This window comes from Pseudophryne corroboree, chromosome 3, assembly GCF_028390025.1.
Source record: "Pseudophryne corroboree isolate aPseCor3 chromosome 3, aPseCor3.hap2, whole genome shotgun sequence".
Taxonomy (NCBI): domain Eukaryota; kingdom Metazoa; phylum Chordata; class Amphibia; order Anura; family Myobatrachidae; genus Pseudophryne; species Pseudophryne corroboree.
Genome location: NC_086446.1, coordinates 778,051,427 through 778,076,886, shown reverse-complemented (window position 1 = coordinate 778,076,886; position 25,460 = coordinate 778,051,427). Strand labels below are relative to the sequence as shown.

Here is a 25,460-nt window from a genome sequence, read left to right as displayed (position 1 = left end):
TTCCGCTCAGTAGAGATGGACGTGAGTCTGTTTCTCTCCGGGAAATAATCTCATTGGGCGATGATCGCGTCAGGATGAGAGAGAGAGAGAGAAGATATATTCCCTGTTTTTATGCGTGAGAAGGTTTCTGTCATGAGGGATCGGCGCGAAAGTGCGGCTTATAACGTGAAGCTGAGGCCGCCGCCTGCGTAATCAGGGTGCGGAATCAGGGTGTAGCAAGATGGTGGCGCCCAGTAACTTGCAGTCTCTGCTGCTGCAGAGCCCACTGGAGGGCGCCCTGCTGGAGGCTCTGAGCCGGGAGGAGAAGGAGAGGCTGGTACTGGAGTACCTGGGGAAGGTGAATGGCCAGGCTGCGGAGCTCAGAGCCCCCGAGTTCTCTCCAGGTACCGAAACCAGCACATGACCCTCCCTCCCCAATACTAGCTGTCATATGCATGCTCTGCTGCTGTGCAAATATGCCATGCTCTAGTCCTGTATGAGGCTCTGCATGCTCTGGTTCTATGGAAGGCTCTGCTGCTGTACGAATTTGCCACAATCTGGTTCTGTATGAGGCTCTTCATGATCTGGCTCAATGGGAGGCTCTGCTGCTGTGAGTTTGTGCCATGCTCTGGTTCTGTGGCTCTGCAGCTGTGTGAAGCTCTGCAATGCATGTTCTGCTGCTGTATGAGGGTTATTCAGGCACAAGGAATAATCTCTACATTTACAATGTAGACAGTTAAGATGTCAGCATTGTGAAAATTAGGGTGACACCTACAGTACTGCACAGTCACACTGTCACCGTGTTGACATACAGTATTCACTGTAGACATTCTCATGTCAGTGTAATAATCCAAACCCATGTGAGGCGCTGCTATGTTCTGCCTTATGGCAGACCTGTCACTGATGGGGTATTTTTGCGCTTGTTAGGGTTCGATGATCACTCACGGTCTGGTCTGTCAACTCTCTTCAGCCGTCAGTCAGAATTCTGGACCTAGCAGCCGGTTGGAGATAAGGAAATGAAAAGGCTCCATACAGAATCATGTGTAACCTCAACAGATCAAACTGATCTGCCAGGGCCCATCCTAGGGGTTTATTTTATACTTTCTGAACAAAGAAACGATATGTGCCAATAATTTTAGCCAATCCGAATATACCATGTATATCTTGGAACATGCAACACATCAAATGTCATATAAGATTATAATTAGCAATTAAAGCATCTTTGTATATGGTTTATTGCTTCCCGCTTATCAGCCTTCCGGGCATGTAGACAAGACATCCTTTCTGATGGTCATATGGTCAGGGTCTTGGTATTCTGGATGTTCAGACATGTTGTTCTTGGGTTGGCGATCTGCCTGACTGGCCTTGAATACATCTTGTGTTCTGTCCGGCCTTGAACAATTCATGCATTCAATATAATATCTGAGTACATAGTTTCTGTGTAGCACTTAAGGATTCATCAACACATTTGAACTGACTACTAGTAAGTATCTTAATCAATGTGAAAAATTTTTAATCAATATATATATGTCTGTTATACTGTGAAAGCTTCCTACACTATCACGCTACAGCATCCACTATAAACCACAGGCCTCCTTCAGTGGAAATAGTCCTCAACAGTCACCATCTTGGATGTCCGTATTTGAATGAAATAATAGGACCTACACACTTGGCGATATTATTGAAAGATTTGAACGATCTCGTTCATTTATGAATGAGATACCGTCCATATCTTTCAGTGTGGAGGCACCAGCGATGAACGATGCGCGGCCCCGCGCTCGTTCATCACTGGTGCCCCATCGCTTGCGCATGCAGGCCAATATGTACGATCTCATCCATATTTGCCTGCACTGCTATGGTGACGGGGGGAGTGAAGAAACTTCACTGCCCGCCCGTCGGCCATATCCGCCGTCGGGCAGCTCGGCTGCGGATCGCGCAGTGTGTAGGGCCCTTAACAATGAAGTGGTTACATGTCTTGTGGTCCCCATTCAGACTATACATCAGGCCTGGCCAACCTGTGGCTCTCCAGCTGTTGTAAAACTACAAGTCCCATCATGCTTTGCCACAGTTTTGCTGTTAAGGTATGCTAAAACCGTGGCAGGGCATGCTGGGATGTGTAGTTTCACAACATCTGGAGAGCCACAGGTTGGCCAGGCCTGCTATACATCCTGACATAGATTTATATTTTGAGCACTGTCGTCAGACTTTATTAAGAAATAAAGGAGAAAAGCATACCTTTTATAAGGAGTAAGGTGCAAAAGTGAGACCACGCCGGACTCCGGGAACGGGACCAAACACCCGCCCAGCGGCTACCAGTGATGACGTCAACATGCAGAGTATGTACATCAAAACGTCATTGGACAACACATCACCATAGTGACACTCTAAACAGGAAACAGTCAGGGAAATATAGCAACATCAAATATATAGTAACAAGACGTTTATAATGATCTTAGATAAATATACAATGTGTCAAAAACATTAATAAAAACAGGCATAAGAGACGGCATCATTAAGTCCCCTGGGCGCTAAAACACCAAAGCGCATGATCCACCGAGTTTCACATTGCAAAAGTTTGCGTGATCGATCACCTCCTCTAATGGAGGGAGGGATGTGATCTATCATACGATAACGCAAACTATTTAAGGGATGACCAGCCGTTACAAAGTGATCAGAGCTACCAGATTTTAAAGAATTCCTAATGACAGAACGATGTGCCGACATGCGTTCTTTGAACTTGCGTTCCGTTTTGCCCACGTAGCTCATGCCACATGGGCAAATGAGTTTATAAACAACAAAGGTTGATTTACAAGTGAGTAGATGATTAATAAAAATAATTTTCTCTTTCATCCACTAGGGGACACTGGAGTCTTATACAGTAGGGGTGTGAAGCTTGCAACGGGAGGTGTGGCACAATCTAAAAATTAGCATTGTCTGCACAGCCGGCTCCTCCCTCTTCACATCCCTCCTCCCTCAGTTTGAAAAATTGTGCCTAGGAGGTAACAGGCACTGAAGGGAGCTCCTGCTCCGTGAAGAATTTTTTTATCTTATTTTATTTTTATTTCTTTTTTCTTTTGATGTCTGGCCCAATCCCTCCTAACTAAAAGGAGGGTGCAGGCTTTACAAGAGGTAAAACAATGCCCAATCCCACCTACATCAAAGGAGGGTGCAGGCTTTACCTAAATACTTTAAGCTATGTCAACCTAATAAAAGGGGGACAAAGGCTTTCAGAATGGAGAGACAAGGATCCCAGATAAAGGAATCTGTATCTCTCTATGGAAAATCCGGAGTCAGCATTTCCAAGGCCAGTGAGTACTGGTGATTTTATGGACCTTAGATATAAGGGCTATTAGACTTCTTCTATTAGGTGTACACGCTGCTGCATCCAGGCTCCCTCTAACTTAGGTCCTGGCACACTAGCAGCACAGCTCCCCCGCCGCCTCCCCCCCCCCCCCCCTCACCTCCATCTCACAGCGCGGGCTCAAACACCGCCGCCAGCGCTCCCTGGCATCGGCTCCCGATAAAGGTCAGCTCCCCTGCGCCTCCCCTTCCTCTACAGCGAGGAAGCGCACTGACTTCCCGCCGCACATTAATGACGGAGGGCTGGGGGAGGCTAATCGCGGCTGTCAGCGGCGGCGTTCTTGCATACAGCGGGGACGCGCGCTGTCCTCCCGCCGCACGCAGAGTTGGGCGCTCACTCTTCTCTCTCCCACCGGCAGTCAGAGGAAGACGGACGTGCCTGTCAGTAAACGGGGCGCTTAGAAAGTACGTCCAGCTGCCCGCTCAGATGGTTCCTCGTCCCTTCCCGCCGCCAGCGGAGGGCTGAGGGGGACGACAACGGGTAGTTAAGCACCCTTTTCTAATAAGGCCGACCGGGGGCAGCCGTTAAGGGGGGAGAGGGACCCTAGGGAGCCTTAGTAATATGCATATATATATTAATAAATAATGGTGGCCATTATTAAAGAATAGAGGCACCAAATGGATCCTCAGGCGTTTTTAACTTTAAAATAGGTAGACTTCCTGGCCAGTTACAGCGCCCTCTGCTGGAGCAATAGGACTCTGCTGCAATGGATTTTTTTAATGTATGATGACAGGCATTTTTATGCTTTAGATTTTGAAGGGACTTCTAAACTAAAGATCCCGATGAAATGATGGGAACGACTGGATCACAACCCTGACCTCAGAACTGAAATACAGTTGAGGGTGCGAGGGTTGCAACGTGGCTGGTGATATTATTATTATTGATATTAATATTATTATTCTTGATTTTTATTTTTTTTGTGTTTTACAGGTATCTCAAAATACCTGTCAGATTCCCGCAGACAGCAGTCGGAAAAGACTGATGGATTCTCAGGGAATATAGAGAAATGTTCTGAATTTCATTAATCACTCCTGCGCAAGCATTAAGCAATGCGAACAAAGCGATTAAGAAACACATCCTCATCTTACACAAAGGAGGAAGAGGGTCTTATTATAGATAAGGAGGCAAGATACTTAAGTCTGCCTTACATCAGGAATTTGGATTCCCTTATAGTAGCGGTTATAGAGACCCTAGACTTCAGTGAGTAAGAAGTTAAGCATACGGAGAGTTTTCCAATGGATTCGTATCCCACAATCATTACCAGTAGTGCTCCCTATTCCTCGAACTCTCCAGACTCAGATGGCGAATGCTTGGAAGCAACCTGATAAACGCTTTCAAGTGCCAAGGAGGTTTAACTTTAAGAATCCTTTATCAAGGAGTGTAATGGTTAAAGGGGAGGTGGCGCCTACTGGGCATTTTCAAACACACCTAGGCCTAGCGTGACCGCCCTAAGGGATATGTCAGGTCGCACACGGAATCAAAAGCAATTTTTGTACCAGCATGGGAGTAAATAGGTAGCATGGAGGAGTTTTCTCAGTAAGCAGAGCACGTCCCGAATCTCGGTTCCTACCATTTCGGCTACAGAAAGGAAAAAAAAAAAGGGAAAAGTGATTGTATGGCTCAGAGAATGTTGTTTAGTCCCTAGTTACACAAGTGGATTTCGCAGGCAACTGCAGTGAACTCTACTTTTCTACCTATTTCTTACTCAAGAACCACTTCACACATTAGTGGAGAACACTCGAGACCAGTATTTAAATTCACTCGCTCACTGTCGTACCGAGCCGGGAGAGGTTTTGGAGGGACAGACTCGTGGAACCAGGGATAGGAGTCTGTCAGTGTCGACAAGACCTGCTCACAAACCCAGAGCATGACCGTCTCTCTGATCACCTCGGGTCCCCCTTGGGGGCGCAGTAGGGAAAATATTCCCCAGTGACAGGATAGACTTTCAAAGACGTACACACAGTCCGTTTTTTTTTTTACAGCACGAGGGATTAGGTGTCCGTTACGTGCAGTAGCATTACAGGCGGCAAATTCAAGTACTCCTACATAGAGGGGTATATCGCCAGTCCCAGGTCTTCAAAGTGGAACGGGATTTTATTCAAATCCTTGGGTAGTGCTGGACCAGATGGGCCGGTCAGACCATTACTAAGTTTTACATACACCTATTCCTAACGGTTTGCTAATCCAGGATGTAGTAAATCCAGTCAGTTAGGGCAGGTTTGGAACTAGGAGAGTTAATGGTATCCGTGTATATAAGGAAGGCATTCCTGCATAACCAAACTTACTTAAGATGTACTCTGGTCCAGGATCCTTTCCAAGTGAAGGGTCCTACCATTCGGTCTATCATCAGCCCAGGGCTCTTTTAAGAGGATCATGGCAGTAATGGTGGCAGGATTGAGACGATCTCCTGATCAAAGCCTCCTCTCAAGAACGACGCATCAACGATGCTCAGACATCTTATCACCTTCTCAGTCAACAATGGTGGATGGGGAATTTCCAGAAACCTAGCCTCAGACCAATGCAACGGATTCCATTCCTATATCTCATCGTGGCCACAGTAAGATTGAGAGCTTCTTACCAGAGAACAACATCCAGGACCTACAGAGGCTCGTGACTAAGGTACCGAGGACACAGACGGTCTCCCTGCACCTTTCGGTGCAACTTCTCGGTATGATAATTACGTCTTTTGAGGCCCTCCAATGCAGCTGACTTCACTTACGACCATTCCCAATGAACCTTACTGCTCAGGGACCAGGGTAACGCTGGCCCATTCATAATAAGGATCCGATTGCCACAATAATCCGATTTCCACAACAGACACGGATCTCCTTAATTGGGTGGTTGTTCCACTAAACCCTTGCAGCAAGCAAGAAATTGGAAGTTCGGATTGGAGGATCCTCGCAACAAATGCCAGTCTCAGAGGTTGAGGAAGCTATCCTAGACAAACATCACGTTCAGGGCAAATGGACTTTACTGGAGAGTGGGTTACCCATAGCCATTCTCGAACTGAGAAGCAGTTTACAATTCGCTTGTCTTAGCCGAAGATATACTCAGCGGTCAACAGTGAACCAGAAAGCAGATTATCACAGTCGCCAGAACTGCATCCACATGATGGTAAGCGGAGGGGGTCTACCTCGGGTGGACCTGATGGCGTTTCGAAAAGATCATTAGCTACCCAGGTATGTGCCTAGTGTCAAAGTCAGAAAAATATCCCCATACACGTTGCCATATTTGCACCGCACACTGGTCCGTGCTGCGCATGCGTACGCTCTCCCGTGAAGGCGCATACCCGCAATAGCGGGCACTCGCAGGCGCGGTATGCGTATTTACGGTAGAGTTTATGTAGTCGTAGCGTGCGACTCATTCGTTACATATTTTCACAATTAATGTAGTTTATAGATCATGATCCCTTTGATAGTTTCTGAAAGTTTGGTTAATATAGAAGGTCCCTGTTTAAAGGAATCCCTCTTTGTATCGTACGAAGGGTCTAACAGGAATCATACAGCAGTGTTTGGTACCCATCGGAAGAGTATTTAATTAGCAATATTCCGGTGTTGGTTTGGAGCGTATTAATCGCTCGTGCGAATAGTTATGGACATAAGAAGTTTATGTCCATTTCTACTATTTACTCATACTCAGGTATGCGGCGGGAAACCTAGTTCCCCACCCACCTGAGCTGTTTGAAATCGTCACAGCCCACCTGTATGAATCAACCTATGACCTTTTGTTGTGATACAGGGTCGAATTCCTTCATCCAATGGACAATGGGATTGTAGGGACTATGAGATTGCATTGTGTGTGGGGCATAAATAGGCAGGCCGACCACATCCAGCTCTCACTCTTCAACGGTTCTCATTGCTGAAAATCGGGTGCTGGATGTCCAGGCGCATGCGATCGTTTACCCTTGTGCGTAAGTTTCTCTCCGTAATCATTGTCTTACTGTGAGCCAATTTCTCTCATCTCTCTCCGTCTCTCTCTCTCTCTCTCTCTCTCTCTCTTCTCATATATCTCTCATTGTATTATAGTATTGTATTGTATTGCATTTAGGTCAGTGTAGTATTGTCTTTTTGTATTTATTGTTTAGTTCTGTGGTTAGGAAGTCTCTGTTATATTGTAGTGTATCATTTGTACTGTTATCCCCTTTTTACAAGTATACTAGATATAATACAGTTAATAGGCTTTGGACCCTAAACCAGTATCTGTGTATTTCCTATAGTGTTAAGTGTTCACTTGAGCGTCGGTGACGCTCAAGCAGCTTTGTAGTTAGTCAGGTTACACAAGGTTGCACTTACACCCTGTATTCACATTAAGGTATTCCGTGTATTTCATTGGTATAAGGTTTAGACATAAAGGTATAGCGTTGTGAGCGTCTGCGCCGCTGGTGATCTCCTCGTGGTCTCGAGCGTCCGCTACGCCATAGCGAATCATTACTCTAGTCATAGCCAATAACGTGTCCTGTGATCGCTGGGCCGTGAGCGAACGTGACGCTTGAGCGTCTCGCCTACGGCTGAGCGATCGTTACGCAACTAGCGTACCATTACGGTACTTCTTAAGTAAACAGCGTACAGTGTTCTTAGACTTCATAAAGGGTTGTTTATACGACAAGGGAATTTAGCATTGTCACTAGGTTGAGAGATCCAGCAGCAGAGGAAGTGGACACGCTGACACTTCCTTGGTGTTACTGAAGGGGTTACATTTTTCCACCTTTACCACTCATACCCCGACTTCTCCAAAAGAGGGGGTTATACGAGAGCGAGTATGGGCAATTCTCATAGCACCAAGTTGGGCCCCGTAGAGGTTGGTACTCGGACTTAGGGGGGATGCTAGCGGAGGACCCTTGGCGGTTACCTCGAAAAGATGACCGGCTGTATCAGGGGCCGCTCTCTCACTCAGACCTGAACAGGCTACGTTTCAAGGCGTGGCTGTTGAGACCCGGATCTTACGAGTCTGAGGGATACCAAGAGCAGATATTCCTAAAGATGATCACTGCTAGAAGGCCGGTGACACCCATGTACGACTGCAGACATAGAAAAGGTACATGGACGGGTGTTAGGAGCATGGGTGGAATTCGATGAACGTCCACTTCCCAGACTTCTACTTTTCACTCCGGCTGGTTTAGATGAAGGACTGGGACTAGGTTACTTGAGGGTTCAAGTTTCGGCTCTGTCCATCCTATTTCAACGGCGGTTAGCGGCCTTACAGGAGGTTCAGATTTTTTTACAAGGGGTTCTGCAGATACGCCCTCCTTTCCGTCCTCCCACTGCGCAGTGGGACCTAGATTGGTAGTTGGAATTTTTGAGATCACCATCTTTTAAGCCATTGCGAAGAACAGACCTGCAAGATATCTCTTGCAAGGTCACGTTATTACTGACCTTGGCTTCGGCCGGAAGGGTTTCGGCGTAAGAAGCCCTATCAGGTTAGAGTCCTTTGTTAATTTTCCTGAAGGATAAGGCTAAAACTCCGTACATAAGCGGAATTCCTTCCTAGGTCGTTTCGAGGTTTCAGGTAAACCAACCGATTGTGGTCCCATACTTTTAGGGAGTCGCAGATGGGGTCGTGTCTTTGGAGCTTGTCCGAACTTACGAATATACGTACAGGTTACGTCGTCCTTTAGAGGGTCGGAACATTGGTTTGGTCCAAAGAATAATTGGCCATTATCTAGGCAGGCTTTGTTTGGATGGACTAGCCTTTCCAATCGGCAAGCTAATATTCCCTGTGGTAAGCGGGATCCGGTACAGACTGGTGCTCATAATACCAAATCAGTGGGTGCCTCGGGCGGCTATTCGAGGGACTTCCACTACTCGATCTTGCAGAACGACAAATTGGTCTTCAGCCCACTCATTCGCAAACTTTTACAAGTTTGATACCTGGGCGTCCGAAGATTCTAAGTTCGGACGTTTAGTTTTGCAGGCCGTCGACAGCACTCCCTCCCTTGGGGATAACTTTGGTACGTCCCCTACTGTATAAGACTCCAGTGTCCCCTAGTGGATGAAAGAGAAAAGAGGATTTTGGTACTTACTGATAAATCCATTTCTCTGAATCCTCTAGGGGACACTGGACGCCCGCCTCGGTGCTGTCTACCTGCTGTGTTCAAAGTTCTTGTTCAAACAGTTCGTGCAAACAGCGTTGTTTTTTTCTGTTAAGAGTTTCTTGGATGCTGTTTGTTAGGTTGTACGGTTCGGTTCTTTCCCAGGTGCTATAGTATCATGTCCTATTCTCTCAGTCAAATTCTTCAAACTGAGGAAGGAGGGATGTGAAGGGGGAGGAGCCGGCTGTGCAGACAATGCTAATTTTTAGATTGTGCCACACCTCCGGTTGCAAGCTTCACACCCCTACTGTATAAGACTCCAGTGTCCCCTAGAGGATTCAGAGAAATGGATTTATCGGTAAGTACCAAAATCCTCTTTTCCCAGTATTAGGGTGTGCAAACTTGTTCCCTGTCAATAAAAATTGGCAGGTGACACAGGGGCAACGTATACAACCAGTCTGTTTTACAATGGAAGGATTCCTTGCAATATCAGATTTTACCAAAAAATCACGAAGATTGCGACCTCTCGAGTAGCAGGACATTAAACTAGATTCGCCCAATGAGAGATTATGATCAGATTCAACTGAAGGCCAATGTTTTTTTAGTAATACCAATAATTAAAGGAGAAGAGACGTTATACTTATTCACCCGAGTGAACCTATTAGTGTTGCCCCCTGTGGACTTAGCTCTGGGTTTAAGCAATGTTTTCCGGTCCATTTTTAGGACTCTGTCCTTGGTGTGTAGTAACTCTTTAAGGGGATAACCTCTTTGAACAATTTTAGAGATCAATGTGTCAATTTGTTGAGCAGCCACCTCAATTTGATTATTGATTCTGTGTAACCGAATCATTTGTGAATACGGTAAGCCGCGGATAAGGTTTTTAGGGTGACCGCTGCTCGCTTGTAAAAGCATATTACGATCAGTCGGCTTGGTAAATACAGAGGTATTGATTTCCCCTCCCTTCAAAGAGATCAGGACATCCAAAAAAGGGATTTGTTCTTTTACTAAAATTATAGGTAAATTTAATGGGAGACAATCCTGCATTATGGGTATCTATGATCTTAGTAAATTCACTAATATCACCACGCCAGACAATCAGTAGATCGTCAATAAAGCGTGTGAAAAATTAAATTTTACTTGAAATTAAGGGGTCAATGAAAAAAATTTCATTTTCCACAACAAACATAACTGTTTGCATACACTGGAGCATCACTAAAACCCATAGAGCAACCTTTAACCTGTAGGAAAAATTGATTTTCATATAAGAAAAAATTCTTGTTTAAGATCAGTTCTAGTAATGCAAGGAAAAATCAATGTAAGCAACCGTCAACAAATTACTTTTTATCATTAATTTTTTAACAGCTAATAAACCAAAACTGTGCAGAATAGAGGTATACAAATTCATGACGTCAACTCAAATCAGCCAGCAATCATTTAAATCAATAGTGCAATTTGCTAGCTTATTCAGTAAAGAAGTAGTGTCCAAAAGAAGAGTTGGTTCATTTTGGACCAGAGTCCAAATAGGTCGCAACTGGTTGGAACTAGGAGCCCCCTGCTCCAATAATGGGATGCCCAGGAGGGGGATCCAGTTTTTTATGTATTTTTGGGAGTGTGTAAAACAAAGGGGTTGTAGGAAGTGCTGAGATAAGAACGTCCATAAGTTCCTGGGAAATTAATGAAGCATCGACACCCTGTTGAAGTATTTCTCTCAGATTAGCTCTGATCAGCCCGTAGCTCGTCACTTTGTAACGGCTGGTCATCCCTTAAATAGTTTGCGTTATCGTATGATAGATCACATCCCTCCCTTCATTAGAGGAAGTGATCGATCACGCAAACTTTTGCAATGTGAAATTCGGTGGATCATGCGCTTTGGTGTTTTAGCACCCAGGGGACTTAATGATGCCGTCTCTTATGCCTGTTTTTATTAATGTTTTTGACACATTGTATATTTATCTAAGATCATTATGAACATCTTGTTACTATATATTTTATGTTGCTATATTTCCCTGACTGTTTCCTGTTTAGAGTGTCACTATGGTGATGTGTTGTCCAATGACGTTTTGTTGTACATACTCTGCATGTTGACGTCATCACTGGTAGCCGCTGGGCGGGTGTTGGTTCCCGGAGTCCGGCGTGGTCTCACTTTTGCACCTTACTCCTTATAAAGGTATGCTTTTCTCCTTTATTTCTTAATAAAGTCTGACGACCGTGCTAGGGCACTGAAACGTTACTTACATTACGTGACCGCAGTATGTCCGTTATTTGATGTCATGAGTGCCGCACCTCCGTTCTGCTACATTACCTATTTGTGAGGGCACTGGCCGCTATTATTGTTTTGGGAGTGCCATTCTTTCTTCCAAATATATATATATATATTATATCAATGAAAAGAATCTGCGGCACTCGGAGTCTTTGCTGGAAAAAACGTGTATTCACATAAACACCACCAACGTTTCGGGGCTCACACGCCCCTTTGTCAAGGTGAACACCTTGACAAAGGGGCGTGTGAGCCCCGAAACGTTGGTTTTGTTTATGTGAATACACGTTTTTTCCAGCAAAGACTCCGAGTGCCGCAGATTCTTTTCATTGATAGATACTTCTGGCTACTGGAGGCACCGGAGCAGCATCTTTTGTTGAGAGAGGGGTGCCGGTCCAGCAACCAAGATAGATAGATAGATAGATATATATATATATATATATATATATATATATATATATATATATATATATATATATATATATATATATATATATATATTTATTTATATTATATATTCTATATTCTCTCCAATTCTTAATTGCTTTGGATTAAGTTGGTGTTTGTGACTCTGCAGGGTTAGAGTGGCTGAACACGGAAGGACCAATTTCCCTACACGGAGATCTATGCGGGAAAGTGACATTGCTGGACTTCTTCACCTACTGTTGTATAAACTGTATGCACATTCTTCCTGACCTGCATGCCCTGGAGCAGCAGTACTCTGATACAGGTAATGTCTGCAGGTACTCTGCAGTATGGTAATAAGTATAAGGTGCGCTGTTGGAGCAAGTTTCCCTTTCACACTGCCTGACACGGGTGCTTCCTGCGTGCAGCCTGCCTCAGGTGACGTCAGCAGTGACACGGCGGGGGCGGCACTTGGAGATCACATGATCTCCAAGTGCCGCCCATACTCAGAGTGAACAGGAAACGGGTCGCATTGACCCCGGCTTCCCGTTCACACAGCACAGCGAGCCGGGTTGAACACGTGTTAAACCCTGCACGCTACCCGAGTTGGAATACCGTGTCGCTCGACCCGGATTATTCCAATTTGGCCCAGGCAATATGCCGGGGTGGGGACAGTGGCGGCAAGGGGCCTGAGGCGGGTTGCACGCTGGTAGCACCCGGGTGCGACCCACCTCAGGCGGTGTGAAAGAGGTATCAGACTACACAGCAACATGGGGTATGCGCGCTCATGTGCAATAACCCGCGTTAAAAGCTGGCGGCCTAAAAGGGGTATAACACTGCACCTGGACACACCATGTTACAATGCAAGGGGAGCAAATACGGTTATTCTTTTTTCTCATACGTCCTAGAGGATGCTGGGGATTCCAAAAGGACCATGGGGTATAGACGGATCCGCAGGAGCTTGGGCACACTATAAAGACTTAAACTGGGTGTGAACTGTCTCCTCCCTCTATGCCCCTCCTCCAGACCTCAGTTAGACTTTGTGCCCAGGAGTGATGGGTCACACACTAGGGGAGCTCTACTGAGTTTCTCTGAAAGACTTTGTTAGGTTTATTATTTTCAGGCAGACCTGCTGGCTACAGGCTCCCTGCATCGTGGGACTGAGGGGAGAGAAGCAGGACCTACTGCTTCTTAGTTCAAAGGCTCTGCTTCTTAGGCTACTGGACACCATTAGCTCCAGAGGGTTCGATCACTTGGTGCGCCTAGCTGCTTGTTCCCGGAGCCGCGCCGTCACCCCCCTCACATAAGCCAGAAGAAAGAAGCCGGGTGAGTATGAGAAGAACAGAAGACTTCAGTGACGGCAGAAGACTTCAGTAATGGAGGTAACAGATTGTGCTACACTCCATGCTCCCACACACCAACGCACTCACAGGGTGCAGGGCGCTGAGGGGGGAGCGCCCTGGTCAGCAGGTTGCTGATGCCTTTTTTATTGTAGCTGGCAAAAAAGTATCTGGGTGCCTGAGCACCGTGTCCCATACCCACACCAGCATATACTGCGCGCTGCGCGCCATTACTCCCCCGCCGCAGGCTTCCATGGGTGTGGGGCGCTGGGGGGGAGCGCCCTGGGCAATTGGGTTAAGGCCTCTGTGACTCTGGAGGTGCCGGAGCTCCGTGCTCCGGACACCCACCACTATGTACAGCGCACTAGGCGCCATTTTCCCCCAACTTGCAGAGTAAGCTGGCGGGGCCGGGGCTCCGTGTCTCGGACCCCGCCAGCGTGGTGTAGCGCACTGGGCGCCATCTCTCCACCGCCACCGGCCCCATGGGTGCAGGACGCTGGGGGGGAGCGTCCTGGGCAGCGGATTAAAACTTCCACAGGTAAGCTGGCGGGGCCGGGGCTCCGTGTCTCGGACCCCGCCAGCGTGTTGGAGCGCACTGTGCACTATTAACCGCCACCGGCCCCATGGGTGCAGGATGCTGGGGGGGAGCGTCCTGGGCAGCATTTCTTAACTCTTCCCGGCGGGGGAGCATACCCGGACTCCGGGTGTCTTCACCCCGCCAGGGCACCGCAGCGTGAGCGCTGCGCTCCATCGCTCCCACACACCAACGGTTCGGAGGGGGCGGAGCTTAGCCCTTACACAGGTCCCCGCCAAAATTTACTGAAGGAGGGGGGACACAGTGCTTTTAATGCTATATGGCTGTAATATAGCATTAGGTTACTTAATGGGCGCATAATCCTGGTTGTGTTAACATAAAGTCACTGTTTCCCTTTTTATTTACCCACTATTGGTCAGTCGACAGGTGTGAGGGCTTTGTCAAAAGCTCCTGTGGGGATAACTGTTGGTTTCGCCGACGCTTGCCGGTACTTGATTCAAACGACTAAGTATTAGCAGGTTGCTTTTGTGTGCTTAAAAACAAGTAAATACGCTAGGGGAGACACGGCGGTCGGTCGATGCCCTGTCGGCATCAACGGTAATTCCTGGGTAAAAGAATGAACAGGCTATTATTACCTTGTACCTGTAATATACTGAGTATCCCTTATCCAAAATGCTTGGGACCAGAGGTATTTTGGATATCGGATTTTTCCGTATTTTGGAATAATTGCATACCATAATGAGATATCATGGCGATGGGACCCAAGTCTAAGCACAGAATGCATTTATGTTACATAAACACCTTATATACACAGCCTGAAGGTCATTTAATACAATATTTTTAATAACTTTGTGTATTAAACTAAGATTGTGTACATTGAGCCATCAGAAAACAAAGGTTTCATTACCTCACTCTCACTCAAAAAAGTCCGTATTTCGGAATATTCCGTATTTCGGAATATATGGATATGGGATACTTAACCTGTATTTGCATGTATGTATGTATGTATATGTGTGTGTGTATGTATGTATGTGTGTATATATATATATATATATATATATATATAGAGTGTTATTACAATTGTAGAGGTATGCTTCCCTCAGACCCCTTGGGGTTCCAGGGTTGTTATTATTTTTGCCCGTTTACTATTCCGTGCTGTCGACATTTACTCAGTTTCTGTCGGCCGTAAAGTTCCTGGTAGATCCACATCGGGGGCATGTCAGTACATGGTCATACACATTACTGTCACTAGGGACCTGACGGGTCTGGACAATCCACTTGCGTATAGGTTATATCTATATGTATATATGTGTAGATATAACTTTATATATGCATGATTACGATATGGGTGTTTTATTGTGTATTACATTATGTATATCCATGAATGCTGAAATAATGGTATTCTTCTCATGTGCTGGTCGCTGTGTTGATTAGGCTCTAGATTGGCAGTGACGAGTTGGTTTCGATCCTCTCAAGGAGTCCGAATATTAGTCTCTTCACAACGCGGAGAGAAAATTATGACAATCAACTCCTGGTCGACGCAGAGTCCGGTCGCAAAGGATCATACACCGGCAGCTAAGTGAAATTTTATTTCTATACTTTGACCTTATTTGCAATGTATGCACTTGAGGGAGTGTGGTAGTCGGGTAAGCATCCGATGGAATTATCCTACCCAGGGTGGGTAGGCTTGCCTATATTTATTTTCCCTTATAACATTACAGCAGGCTGCCACGTGACGGCAGGTGGAGTGACCGGAAACATGCGGAGGAGGTCTCCGGGAGATGCTGGTGGGAGGTATACTGCTGTTTGGTGTGGCCTCTCTTAAGTCAATCTCGGCTGTATCCGCTGGTAAGTCTAAATTCGTGAGTTAACCTCCTTCACAACGGTTCGTGACGCATTCTTTTGTAGGTTGCAGTCGTTTAACCGGTTCGATACCGTTCCTTTTTCCTTTTCTGTGTAGACAGTGGAAGGTGAATAGGTAAGTGTTCTGCAGCCTGGTTAGGTTCGCAGAAGTGTACGTAGTTTCTGTTTCCACTACATCCACCACTTGTCGCTGAGTCTATCTGGCTGGTCCCCACTCCGGTGACCACTTGTCTACTAATTTTCAGTTAGTCCAGGAATAGACTAGGACCTGTGAGTTATTTATAGAAGCCAAAGGGGAACATTCTGCGTTATGGTTGTTTCCCCTTACTGTTTCTTCTAATAGTTTTTGCCTCTCCCCTATGGTAGGGGAGGTAACACGCGACGCCATACAGAGGTGAGTCACGTTCAGGACATTGTCTGGTTGTCCCTGTAAAAAGGGTGAATATCTCTGACTGTTCTTCCGCGCAGGAATTGGCCTGTTGTTCCCAACGACGCAGATGTCAGAAATGGGTTTCAGAGTAGATACTGACCGGTTAAGGTTCGGTGTTTTTCCTGTGGAAAGAAGTCTGAGGATCCAAAGTTGGATCGGCTTTGAGGTGACACCTCATCAATAGGTTCCATTAATAAGACAGATGGATGCGGCATAAGAGGCCTTTTTCGGAGAGCAGGTCTAATACCAGAGTGGTTTTCATGGGACCAGTTGGAAATGTGATCCGGGTCTCACCTGCGCATGCACCGAAATATAATCAAAACGGCCAGGACATCGCGCCTGTGGTGTCTGCTCGGTTCTTTCCTTCTAGAAGAATGAAGGTTAGAGATCCAGGTTTAGATCCTGGTGTCCGTGCATATAGATCTCCGAAGCTGGGGAGCAGTCCTTTGCAAGGGACGCATTTCCAGAGGATGAGGTCAAGTTGGGAAACTTGTCTGTTGTAGGCTTTCTTGAATTAAGAGCTATTTTAGACGAACGTATTCTTTGTGTTCTGCCCGTGTTAATTCTGACAGAAGACTTGTCAGCAATGGCATAAGTAAGCCGCTAGGGCGGAGCAAGGAAAAAGCGGAAATGGCAGAAGATGCACAGTTTGCAGTTGAGGGGGAAATCTGGTAAACGCTATGTTAGCAATCTTCGTTCCGGAGGTAAACGACGGAGAAATAGATTTCTTTATCATCCACTAGGGGTCACTGGAGTACTCTTGGGATATGGACGGCTTCCACCGGAAGAAGGCACTGAATAAATTAATTTTTGAGACTACTCCTCCCCTCCATATCCTCGAGCACTTCAGTGTTTTTTCTGTGCTCGACACAGTTAGAAGGCATAGTGGAGCTCGTCCACGAAGTATTGGAATTTTTTTTTTAGTTCCTAAGTTTTTCTTCTTTCAAGGATTTCCACGTCCTTTCCCCCCTTCTAACAGGCGTGGGTCAGGGACAGTGGAAGCGGCTGAGAACAGCCGTGAGTGTCGGACCTCTCTGTAAAGAGCTCCCTCACTCCACCTGCAGGCTGCCTGCAAAAAGCTGGACGGAGCTTGGATGAGAAGCCCCGTCATAGACTTTGGTCACGGTCCAGGTATGTTAGGGGCGGTCAGCTCTTGCTGCCGCTCCACTGTTGGGGATTGTATTGGGTACTCACCGCTGCCCGGAGCGCGTGTGCATGGGCCGCGTCACGGCTCCATGCGGCGCGCTCTCACTCTCCGCTCCCAGCATCTTAAATACCAGACCGCTGCTCCCCGGCGCCGCAGCAGCGCTGCCTGGCTACACAGACACTCCGCAAAATGTGTGTGGCGGGCGGGAGCGCGTGTGCATAGGCCGCTCCAGGGCTCTATGCAGCACGCTCGCTGCTTCCGCTATCCGCCCGCAGCAGCCGAGGAGTTCCCGCTGCCTGGGCCTACAGGTACAGGCCGCTCACACGGCCCTATGCAGACTTCCACAGGCCCCGACCCGGTGCTGTACACGGAGGTCGTGGGAGTGGGGGGGGGGGGGCATTGGCAGTATTTGGCATGCTTAATATGTTAATGTTCTCCTGTCTGTTCCAGGTTTCCTTTATTACATCTCGGCTAAGAGTGGTACTAGGGGAATTTTGGGGTCAGTTTTCTTATTGCTGGCAGGCACTGCACTTGCCTGATATATACCAGGAACTTTGGTGTTATACTGAGTCGTGCAGTCTGTCTGTGTGTAGTTTGTATTGTCTGTCTTTTATAATGAGTAAGACACCAGCAAAATCTAAGAAACATTTTTCATGTCATGTCTGTAAGAGTGTGTTGCCTGATGGATCCACCACATGTACAGCATGTGTTGTTAATACAGCCATAAATACGATTTCAGAAGTAAAACCACCATCTCTGGACCCTCCATGGGCTTTACTTGCAGATGTATTAGTTGGTTTACAATCAGAGCTGGCCGCCTCTCGTGAAGAAAGAGAGGCGGCAAGATCTGAGTTTAAAATGAGACCATTTGAGTTACCAGAGTCTCAATCTGGTCAGAGGCCCACCTTGAGTGGAAAAGATAAATTTCCTTTTCCTAATAATTCTCCAGTCTCTGGGATACTAGACCTCACTGAACAGGAGTATGAGGAGGGCGAAATAGGGCAACAGTCAGATAGTGACGATTTTGACAGCCCAGGTATTGACAATCTCATCAGAGCAGTACGTCAGTCGCTGGAGTTTACGGAAACTGAGGAGCCCCTGACGAATGATGAGGTAGTTTTTACTAAACGACAGAGATCTCCGATGTGTTTCCCTATTTCGGAATCTCTTAATAAAATGTTACTGGAATCACGGAAAAATCCGGATAAACGGTTTTCTATTCCTCGTAGATTTAAATCGAGTTACCCGTTTCCAGAGTCCATGACAGCTACTTGGGAGAACCCACCATTGGTGGATTCATCCGTATCCAAACTTACAAGGAAGTTAACCATACCAGTACCAACTGCTACTACGCTTAAAGACCCTGCAGATCGTAAAATAGAGGCTATGCTAAGGTCCATGTATACAGCAGCTGGAGTGCTGCTGAGACCTGGGTTGGTTGGCATTTGGGTTACTAAAGCTTTAATGGTATGGATAAAAGAGCTCAAGTCGGCTCTGCAAGATGACCATCTTATACTTCTCGCGGATCAAATCTGGGAAGCTGCTGAATATCTATGTACAGCTTCTACTGACGTCTGTCAGCTTACTTCTCGCCTGTCCTCATCGCTAGTCATAGTACGACGAGCACTTTGGCTGCGTTCTTGGCAGGCGGAGACGGAGGTTAAAAAAGGTATAGAGGCATTGCCTTATGATGGCGAGAAGCTTTTCGGTCCTGAATTGGACAAATGGATTTCTGAGGCTACTGGAGGAAAGTCTGTGTTTCTTCCATCGCCTACAACTATACCTAAACGGAAATATTCTGGTCCGGCGTTCAAATCCTTTAGAACTCAGCCCTTTCGTGGGCGGGGCACAGGAGCAGTCACGCCTGGTAGAAGAGGTCGGGGACGTAGTGCTCGACAATCCAATGCACGTCGTCAAGACACTAAGACCACTAACAAACCAGTGGCATGACGGGCTCCCAGCCCATCTCGGATCTCCAATTGTGGGAGCACGCCTTCAGAGCTTTCAGGGGGCGTGGCTGCAGACGTCCACAGATGGGTGGATCCGCAATTTAGTATTAGAGGGTTACAAAATAGAGTTCGATTATCTTCCGACAGGAAGATTTTTCACGACAGGACTGCCTGTGGCGGACGACAAGAAAGCAGTTCTGCAGGTTGCCATTCAGTCTCTGCTGAATGCTGCAGTTGTAATTCCGGTCCCCGTGCAGGAACAGGGGCAGGGTTATTATTCCAGTCTGTTTCTGGTACCAAAACCAGATGGCTCAGTCAGGCCAATATTGAACCTAAAAGGTCTCAATCATTACGTCACTTACCACAGATTCAAGATGGAATCTCTCAGGTCAATAATTGCAGGGTTAGAGCCGCAGGAATTCATGATTGCACTGGATCTCAAGGATGCGTACTTACACATTCCGATTTGGCCACCTCACCAGAGTTTCTTAAGGTTTGCGATAAGGCGAGACCATTACCAGTTTCAGGCTCTCCCGTTTGGCCTCTCATCAGCGCCTCGGGTATTCACCAAGGTAATGTCCGTGATGATAGCTCATCTCAGGTCCCTAGGGGTAATAATTGTTCCGTATTTGGACGATCTACTCATAAAGGCTCCGTCTCAACAATTGCTTCTCCAGCATGCTTTGCTAACGTACAATGTACTAGTTCAGCACGGTTGGATAGTCAGTTTAAAGAAATCACATCTAATTCCGTGTCAGCGACTTCAATTCCTAGGGATGATTCTCGATACAGTAAAACAAAAGGTTTACCTGCCACAACAGAAAGTACAGGTCATTCGTCATCTGGTGCAATTAGTGCTCAAGCCACGCACAGTCTCAGTACATTTGTGCATTCGCCTTTTAGGCACAATGGTGGCGGCTTTCGAAGCACTTCAGTTCGGAAGGTTTCACTCACGTCCGTTTCAACTGGAGGTGTTAGCGCAATGGTCGGGATCACATCTACAGTTGCACCACAGGGTGAGATTGTCGCCACAAGTCAGGGTGTCTCTTCTCTGGTGGTTAAAAATACACAATCTATCTGCAGGGAGACGATTCGGCGTCGTGAATTGGATAATTCTGACAACAGACGCAAGTCTCAGAGGTTGGGGAGCTGTAGTTCAGAGTCATCGGCTCCAGGGCCTCTGGGCAAATCACGAAAGATCGCTATCCATAAATGTTCTGGAACTCAGGGCGATTTACAATGCTCTAAGACAAGCAGTGTACATGTTTCGTTTTCAGACTGTTCAGGTGCAGTCAGACAATGCGACGGCAGTCGCATACATAAACAAACAAGGAGGAACGAGAAGCCGCATGGCAATGCGGGAAGTAGCTCGGATCCTCAGATGGGCCGAATATCACCAGGTGATATTGTCGGCAGTGTTCATTCCGGGAGTGGACAACTGGGAGGCAGATTTTCTCAGTCGTCGGGATTTTCATCCAGGAGAGTGGGCATTAAATCCAGAAGTATTTCAGATGTTGATCCAGAAGTGGGGGTACCCTCAGGTGGATCTGATGGCATCCCGCCACAATCATCAGGTGTCACGATATGTGTCCAGAACAAGAGATCCAGGGGCAGTGGCGGTGGATGCTCTCACAGCCACGTGGCCGTACAGCCTTGTGTATCTGTTTCCACCGTTTCCGCTGCTCCCGCTGTTGCTAAAACGGATCAAGAGAGGGTCCGTCACAGTCATACTAATAGCGCCTCATTGGCCTCGGAGGGCTTGGTTCTCGGATCTCCTCGGGTTACTCGCAGACGATCCGTGGCCACTCCCACTACGTCCGGACCTGTTACAACAGGGTCCGTTCCTTTACCCCGATTTAGCGCGGCTGCGTTTGACGGGGTGGCTGTTGAAAAGGCCATCTTAAGAAGAGAGGGCATTCCTGAGTCTGTTATACCAACCATGGTACGAGCTAGGAAGCCGGTTACGGCAGCTCATTATTACAGAATCTGGCGTACTTATATAAGTTGGTGTGAAGCTCGGAAATTTCCGACATCATCTTTTAATTTATCCCGTCTTTTGTTATTTTTACAGATGAGGTTAGATGGAGGACTACGTCTTTCCACATTAAAGGTGCAGGTATCTGCGTTGTCAATTTATTTTCAAAGGAAATTGGCCTCGTTGCCGTCAATACATACGTTTCTACAGGGTGTAAAGAGGATACAGCCTCCTTTCATTCCACCTACAGCACCATGGGACTTGAATCTGGTTTTAGATTTCTTACAGTCCGATTACTTTGAACATTTACGACAAGTGGATATTAAATTTCTCACTTGGAAAATGATTTTTCTTTTAGCCTTAGCTTCGGCTAGGCGTGTTTCAGATTTGGGTGCCTTGTCGTGCAAGTCACCGTATTTAGTTTTTCATGATGACAGAGCGGAACTTCGGACGAATCCCGCTTTTCTACCAAAGGTAGTGTCGTCTTTTCACATCAATCAACCAATAGTAGTTCCTGTGTTAACAGGAGATTCTGGAACGTTGGATGTGGTTCGCGCATTGCGCATCTATGTATCCCGAACGTCTACTGTGCGTAAAACGGATACGTTGTTTGTTCTCTATGATGCGGCTAAGAGGGGTTGGCCAGTCTCTAAGCAGACCTTATCCAGATGGATCAAACTGACCATACGTCAGGCTTACCTTTATGCTAGGTTACAGCCACCTACTTCAGTAACAGCTCATTCCACACGTTCTGTGGGGACGTCATGGGCAGCGAGTCGTGGGGCTTCTACGACACAGCTTTGCCGTGCGGCTACTTGGTCGTCAGTGCACACGTTTGTGCGCTTTTACAAGTTTGATACTTTCGCGGCATCAGCATCTAGCTTTGGCCGTTTAGTGTTACAGGTGCCAAACAGCTCTCCCACCACGGAGGAAACTTTGGTACATCCCAAGAGTACTCCAGTGACCCCTAGTGGATGATAAAGAAAATAGGATTTTGGTACTTACCAGGTAAATCCTTTTCTTTGAATCCATAGGGGGCACTGGACGCCCACCCAGAGCAGTTTACCTGTTTTAGGAAGTTCAGTGGTTCTTATGGTAACACACTTTCACGACTGGTTTAAATTTAACAAGGGTTAATCAGTTATGGTGTCAACTGTTTAGTTGTCTGTTACGTTTTGTGTCAACTTTATTGTTGTCCGTGAGATTATATGTAATTCTCCTTTGGTCAATCTCTATCGATCCTGTTCGGCTCAGTAAAAAACACTGAAGTGCTCGAGGATATGGAGGGGAGGAGTAGTCTCAAAAATTAATTTATTCAGTGCCTTCTTCCGGTGGAAGCCGTCCATATCCCAAGAGTACTCCAGTGCCCCCTATGGATTCAAAGAAAAGGATTTACCTGGTAAGTACCAAAATCCTATTTTCCTTTGCGGACATGATATCCAGCCGGGAAAAATACTGTCATCATTGAGAAGCTTTCCCAGACGTGACAAGGTCTTTGTGGAGTGTCGCAATTGGACATGTTGGCGTCTCGCCTCAACGAGAGGCCTTGAGGAGATTGTTCCAGGTTAAGGGACACTCAGGATATAGCAGCGGACATCCTCGTGACACCGTGGGTGTTTTTAGTCGGTCTAGGTGACCTCTCCGCTTCCACTTTTCTGACAGTGGTAAGCGTAAGATGTTCGATGGTTCCGATGATCCTCTGAAATCCGGTCTAGCCAGAGAGGGTGGGCTATCCAGTTTTCATGGTTTACTCATAGAAAATTACTGCCCTTTTCCTTTACGTGAGGTAATGTTACAACAAGATTGGGGCGCGTATCAGGACTTACCGCGGCTGCGTCTAACGGCGGGGCGGTTGAATGTATCCTAAGCCAATGGGTGTTCCCAGTGAAGTCGTTTCTTCAATTCTTCAGGCTAGGAAAGAGCTGGCGGCACAGCATTACCACCGTTGTTGGAGTAATTATGTGTCTCGGTGTCTATCCAGGAAGGCTCCTATGGAGGACTTTCAGTTAGGTAGTGCTTATCCATACTTTACAAGCCGATGTGGAGGCAAGACTAATAAGTTTCTTTACAAAATTTCTCTTTTGGAAAGTGGTCAGGCTTTTGACTTTGACGTCCGCAAGGCGGGTGTCGGAAGTGGTGGTTTTGTTTCACAAGAGCCTTGTTTGATCTTTCAGGTGGATAGAGAGGAATTGAATACTAGGTTGGTAGTGCTACCAAGAGTGATTTCTAGGTTTCGCAGAAATCGGCCTATTTTGATGCCGAGGGTTACTTGGGCATTAGCCGGTTCAAATTCCCTTGATCTAGCCAGGGATTTGAGTATGTAAGTCATCAATTTGGCTCAGTTTGGAGGAACAGAGGCTCTGTTTGTCTGGTATGTTCCCAGCTTACTTTGGGAGACTGCGTTATGCAGTTTGTTACATGCTGAATCTGTAATGCGGCTTGGCATGTTCGTTCTGCGGCTGCTTTGCCGTCACCGAAGTCTGTGAAGGTTCTTTCTTTTGGGAAGATGGGCTTTTCTTGGGCGAATACCCGAAGAGTCTCGGTGGTTCAACTTTGACGAGCGGATTCTTGGTCGGAGTCAAACGCTTTTGCGATGCTATACAAATTTGATACCTTGATTGTTGGGGGACCTTATGTTTGCTCATTCGGTGCTGCAGAGTCGTCCGCACTCTCCCGCCCGTTTTGGAGCTTTGGTATAAACCCCATGGTCCTTTTGGAATCCCCAGCATCCTCTAGGACGTATGAGAAAATAGGATTTTGGTACCTACCGGTAAATCCTTTTCTCTTAGTCCGTAGAGGATGCTGGGCGCCCGTCCCGGTGCGTACGGTGTCTGCAGTTATTGCTTTTGGTTACACCCTGGTGGTGTGTCTTCTCTGTCTGGCGGTTGCTACCGTTGTTCATGACATGGCATGCGGGGTCGTATTTTTGCGTCTGTGGACACACGGGTTGTGTTACATATTCTCTCAGCATGTGGCTGTGTTTTGTTCATGCCGTTGGCTGGTATTCTACTGAATGCCACGTTCTACGGTGTGTTTGAGGTGTGAGCTGGTATTACACTCACCGTGTTTATAATAATAAATTCTTTCCTTGAAATTGTCCATCTCTCCTGGGCACAGTTTTCTAACTGAGGTCTGGAGGAGGGGCATAGAGGGAGGAGCCAGTGCACACCCAGTTTAAGTCTTTATAGTGTGCCCAAGCTCCTGCGGATCCGTCTATACCCCATGGTCCTTTTGGAATCCCCAGCATCCTCTACGGACTAAGAGAAAAGGATTTACCGGTAGGTACCAAAATCCTATGTTTGCATGCAGTGCAAATACTGTCTGCTTCTGCATGTAGCCCATATTTACGGTGTAGTTACCTGGCTTGTGTTCCAGTACCTGTTAGCAATCTATTACAGCAATTCTATGGGGTATATTCAATTAAAGTCGGATCCATTCCGACATGTATTTGTCGGAATGGATCCGACAACCCCTATTCAAATATCATCTTAATTCAACTTTTTCAAGTCGAATTAAGATGAAGGACCCAGAGGAGGGGGGGGGGGGGGGGGGCCGCAGGGAGAGGAGGCGGGACAGCCGCCGGCAGCCAGAGGAGATCAGCGCCACAGTAGCGCTACTGCAGGATGTCACACAGCCGCCCGACCTCACGGCAATGTCCACCCGGCTCCCGTGAACGGCGCGGGTGTGTGTCATCCTGCTGCAGCGCTGTGCTATAGCACTGATCTTCCCTGGCTGCCCGCGGCTGTCCCCCCCCATTTCCCTGCGGCCCTCCCCCCCCCCCCCCCCCCCTTCCCCCTCCTCTTCTGGGTCCGCATCTCAGTCCGACATCTTTTGATGTCGGACTGAGATTGTCGAAAAGGGGGCCAAAACTTTTCGTCACAAGCACGTGGATCGGTGCTATACCGCCGATCCACGTGCTTTTTGACAAGTCGAATTTTTTAACTTGTCGAAAATATTGAATAGGTTGGAACCCCTTCTGACCTAAAAAAAAAGTCGAAAACTGCCGTCTTTTCGACAGGTGGCAGTTTTCGACTTCAATTGAATATACCCCTATAGACTTACAGGCTCCATTTATAGAGCATTAGGACCTTGTTTGCGTGTTTAAGATTTTTTCCTTTAGTGGTGGCACTACTTGTCTAATTTGGAGGAAGACTTCCCTGTGCCCCATCACATTACTAGCATATGCATTTT

General features: G+C 47.0%; 1 protein-coding gene across 2 annotated transcripts in view; it reads left to right on the top strand.

The window, feature by feature from the left end:
* Positions 1 to 124: 124 nt before the first annotated feature.
* Positions 125 to 25,460, top strand: part of NHLRC2 (NHL repeat containing 2) — a 144,182-nt gene continuing 118,846 nt past the window's right edge. Inside the window, exons 1-2 of one of the 2 annotated variants that reach the window (XM_063962557.1) lie at positions 125 to 383; positions 12,203 to 12,355. In XM_063962557.1, coding sequence (XP_063818627.1) covers positions 221 to 383; positions 12,203 to 12,355 — 316 coding nt within the window. In that variant the 5' untranslated portion in view covers positions 125 to 220. The remainder of the gene's footprint in view (positions 384 to 12,202; positions 12,356 to 25,460) is intronic. The other variant, XM_063962559.1, reaches the window with a different exon arrangement.